General features: G+C 35.0%; 1 protein-coding gene across 1 annotated transcript; it reads left to right on the forward strand.

Annotated features, from left to right (window-relative positions):
- The first annotated feature begins 319 nt into the window (after positions 1–319).
- LOC133806312 (phosphatidate cytidylyltransferase 1-like) lies at positions 320–2,870 on the forward strand. Its single transcript, XM_062244432.1, has 6 exons — positions 320–398; positions 1,239–1,361; positions 1,612–1,744; positions 1,936–2,189; positions 2,315–2,466; positions 2,722–2,870. Exons 3-6 carry the CDS (start codon positions 1,673–1,675, stop codon positions 2,868–2,870), a joined length of 627 nt encoding a protein of 208 aa, XP_062100416.1. The 5' UTR covers positions 320–398; positions 1,239–1,361; positions 1,612–1,672.
- Positions 2,871–3,147: the final 277 nt, after the last annotated feature.

Here is a 3,147-nt window from a genome sequence, read left to right on the forward strand (position 1 = left end):
CTTTCTCTCAACCTTTCTCTAAGTTACCCTTTCTCTCAGCCTCCATCTCTCACTCACGAAGCCCTCTCCGCCCTCACGAAGACTCACTGCCCTCAACTCATCTCTGCCTCACCGCCCTCACGAAGTCTCTCAGCCCTCAACTCATCTCTGCCTCACCGCCCTCACGAAGTCTCTCCGCCCTCACCGCCCTCACAAAGTCTCTCCGCCCTCAACTCATCTCTGCCTCACGAAGACTCGCTTCAGAATCGACAAAAAGTGTGAGATGACAAACATTGAAATGTTAAGATTCAGAAACAGAACCTAAACGTTGGCAGCCATTCTAATTCTTTCTCTCAGTTTCACTTCCGCTGGACGGCGCTCCTCTCCGCTTCCTCACTTTGATCTTTCAACTCTCCTCTGTTCGTCTTCTCTCTCTCCTCTGCTTTATGTTGTTCTAGTTTCTTCCACTTGTTTTCTATCTGATTCGAAATTGATTCTGAGCTAAGAATCTAAGATATGTTTGCACCTCTTATATGCACTTTTCTATTATTATGATGATGATTGAATTAGTCTTCTGCATTTAAATGCGAATTTGTATGCGTAAAATGGAAGCTTTAGTTGAGTAACGAATGAATATGAAAAAAAATCTAGAGAGAATAAAAAAAATATCATGGGTCTTTGTAACAGCTCATATAAATATAGTGACGAGTTCAATAAGTTTGTTCTTATTTTTACCAAATGTTTCGGTTTAGACTGTTGAGTATTCTATTGACTATTAAAAAAAATTCACTTCAAAGGTAATAAATATATCGAAATGTTTGTTTCTATAGATTCTATTCTACAAAATAAGTAGTTCCATTGTCTAGGGTGAGTGAAGGTGCTTGAGTTATTTAACATGGATGAACTAGGCTAAATATAGACTGGTGTATATTGTTTTTGACATTGAATAGATGGGTTGTTGTTTTTCTTAATTTCTAGCAATGGTTACTACTTCTAGTACTATAATTTACGTTCACATGGTAACTTTTCATAATGGTTTTGAACATTTTGTGGGATACTGATCTTCTAGCTAAAATTTAACGACTTTTTTGTTTTCTGTTAGTTCGATGCCTCCATTTCCAGTTTTGGTTTGTTGGTCCTATTTGAAAATTATGGGTCATTGCTTCCAAGTTCATCGTAGATGGTATCTCTTATAATTATTAGCTCTACTTTCCATGTCTTTAATGCTTAAATTCTTGATCCTCTTGTCCAATTTTTAGTTCAAGGAGCTGTTGGGGGGTCGTACCACAGTTGTATATTTATTGGTGGACATTTTGATCTTTGGTTGTGGTGGTCTGGGGCTCTTAGTTGTTTGGTTCTTAGCTTCATTCCTCTTCTTGTAGGTGAGAACAATAAAACCTCTATTGCAGTTTGTATAATATGCAATTTTTCATCGTTTATTTTATTTTGGGATCTAAAATTTATTCGGGGAGCTTTCTGATGGGAAACCTGGATTATTTTTAAAGCTAAGAATAGAAATCATGCACATCCCAGTTTCAGAATCTTGGAGAATTATGTGTACATATTAGCTGAAAATCTAAGAGTTATAGGTGGTTGCTTATAATTGCCTACTATATGGTCTGAATCTTTCAGGTAGGGCTTTTGTGCATTATATGTATGCTTTTTTGTAAGAGTGAAATCCAAACTAAAGAGCATGCAGAAGGATAACACTAGCACCCCGTTAACAACAACTGGTCGGGTTCGTCATCGAAGACGTTCAAATGAGGTTAATCACATCATAAAATCAGGTTTTGGTCATTGTCATTCACATTTAAAATTAATGATGTTGAATTTATTGGGTTTTGGATTTGTTATAATAGATGGGATGATGGGTAGAATTGAAATTTGAAATTTTTCTAATAATAACTGATATTCAACCTTGGATTTTTTTTTTGAGATATCCTGTTGGCCTCTCAGGTTGTTCCAGATGTTAGTATAGCCAATGGAGGCAATTTACTTGTTGATGACAGTAACAAGTACAGGTCTATGTGGATACGGGCATGCTCTTCTGTTTGGATGATTGGGGGATTTGCATTCATTATATATATGGGTCATCTCTGTATTACTGCTATGATAGTTGTTATCCAAATCTTTATGGCGAAAGATTTGTTCAACCTACTAAGGCGAGACCATGAAGAGAGGCATCTCCCAGGATTTAGGCTGTTAAATTGGTCAGATTACTAATTTCTTGTCATGGTAATAGTTGAAGTGTGATTTTACAATTGAAACAGTCAACTTATATAATGATAACTAATGACGTATTTTGTTTTCTTTCATTGTTGACTTGTATGCTCAGGCTCTTCTTCTTCACTGCCATGTTATTTGTATATGGTCGCATTCTCAATCAACGGCTTTTTAATACTATAACTTCGGACAACTTTCTCCATCAGTTTGTTAGCAGCCTTATCAAGTATCATATGGTTATCTGCTACACCTTATATATCGCAGGTTTGTTGTATGGTGACAATTTGGATTTTGCTATCAGACATTTCATCTTAAAGCCATGTTTTAGTTTAAATATCACTTAGCATTTCATTTACTTGCTTCTTTTTAGTTAGCTTTATATATAATTTTGAATCAAGAATCCTGTCTTATTGCTCATTGCTTTTTGGTTAATTTTTCCGTTGGCTTTAGTTCTTTTTTTGGTTATGTTTAACTGGCTTATATTTATATATTTCTTCTTTATTTTGTGCTTTGGCTTAGGTTTTGTGTGGTTCATCATTACATTGAAGAAGAAGAGGATGTACAAATATCAATTTGGTCAGTATGCATGGACACACATGATCATGATTATTGTGTTTACACAGTCCTCTTTCACAGTAGCCAACATTTTCGAAGGAATTATCTGGTAAAACAACTTTTTATGGAAATCTCAGGTTGCTTAGTTTCTTACTAAATATTTCCTTAATTCCACGTCTTTGACCTTTTGCAGCTTTCTTATTATTATTATTGGATCAAGAAATTACATGATGGTTGTACTTATTACATTTTTTTATATCCTCTATAAATGAGAACTGTGAAGGGTCTTGTATAATATCTTTAGAAGGCTATAAGAGTAATAAATTATTTCCTCAGACCTGCCTAATATTGTATTTTTTGTTCACTAATTACGTGCTTAATATTTTATGG

Source organism: Humulus lupulus, chromosome X, assembly GCF_963169125.1.
Source record: "Humulus lupulus chromosome X, drHumLupu1.1, whole genome shotgun sequence".
NCBI lineage: Eukaryota > Viridiplantae > Streptophyta > Magnoliopsida > Rosales > Cannabaceae > Humulus > Humulus lupulus.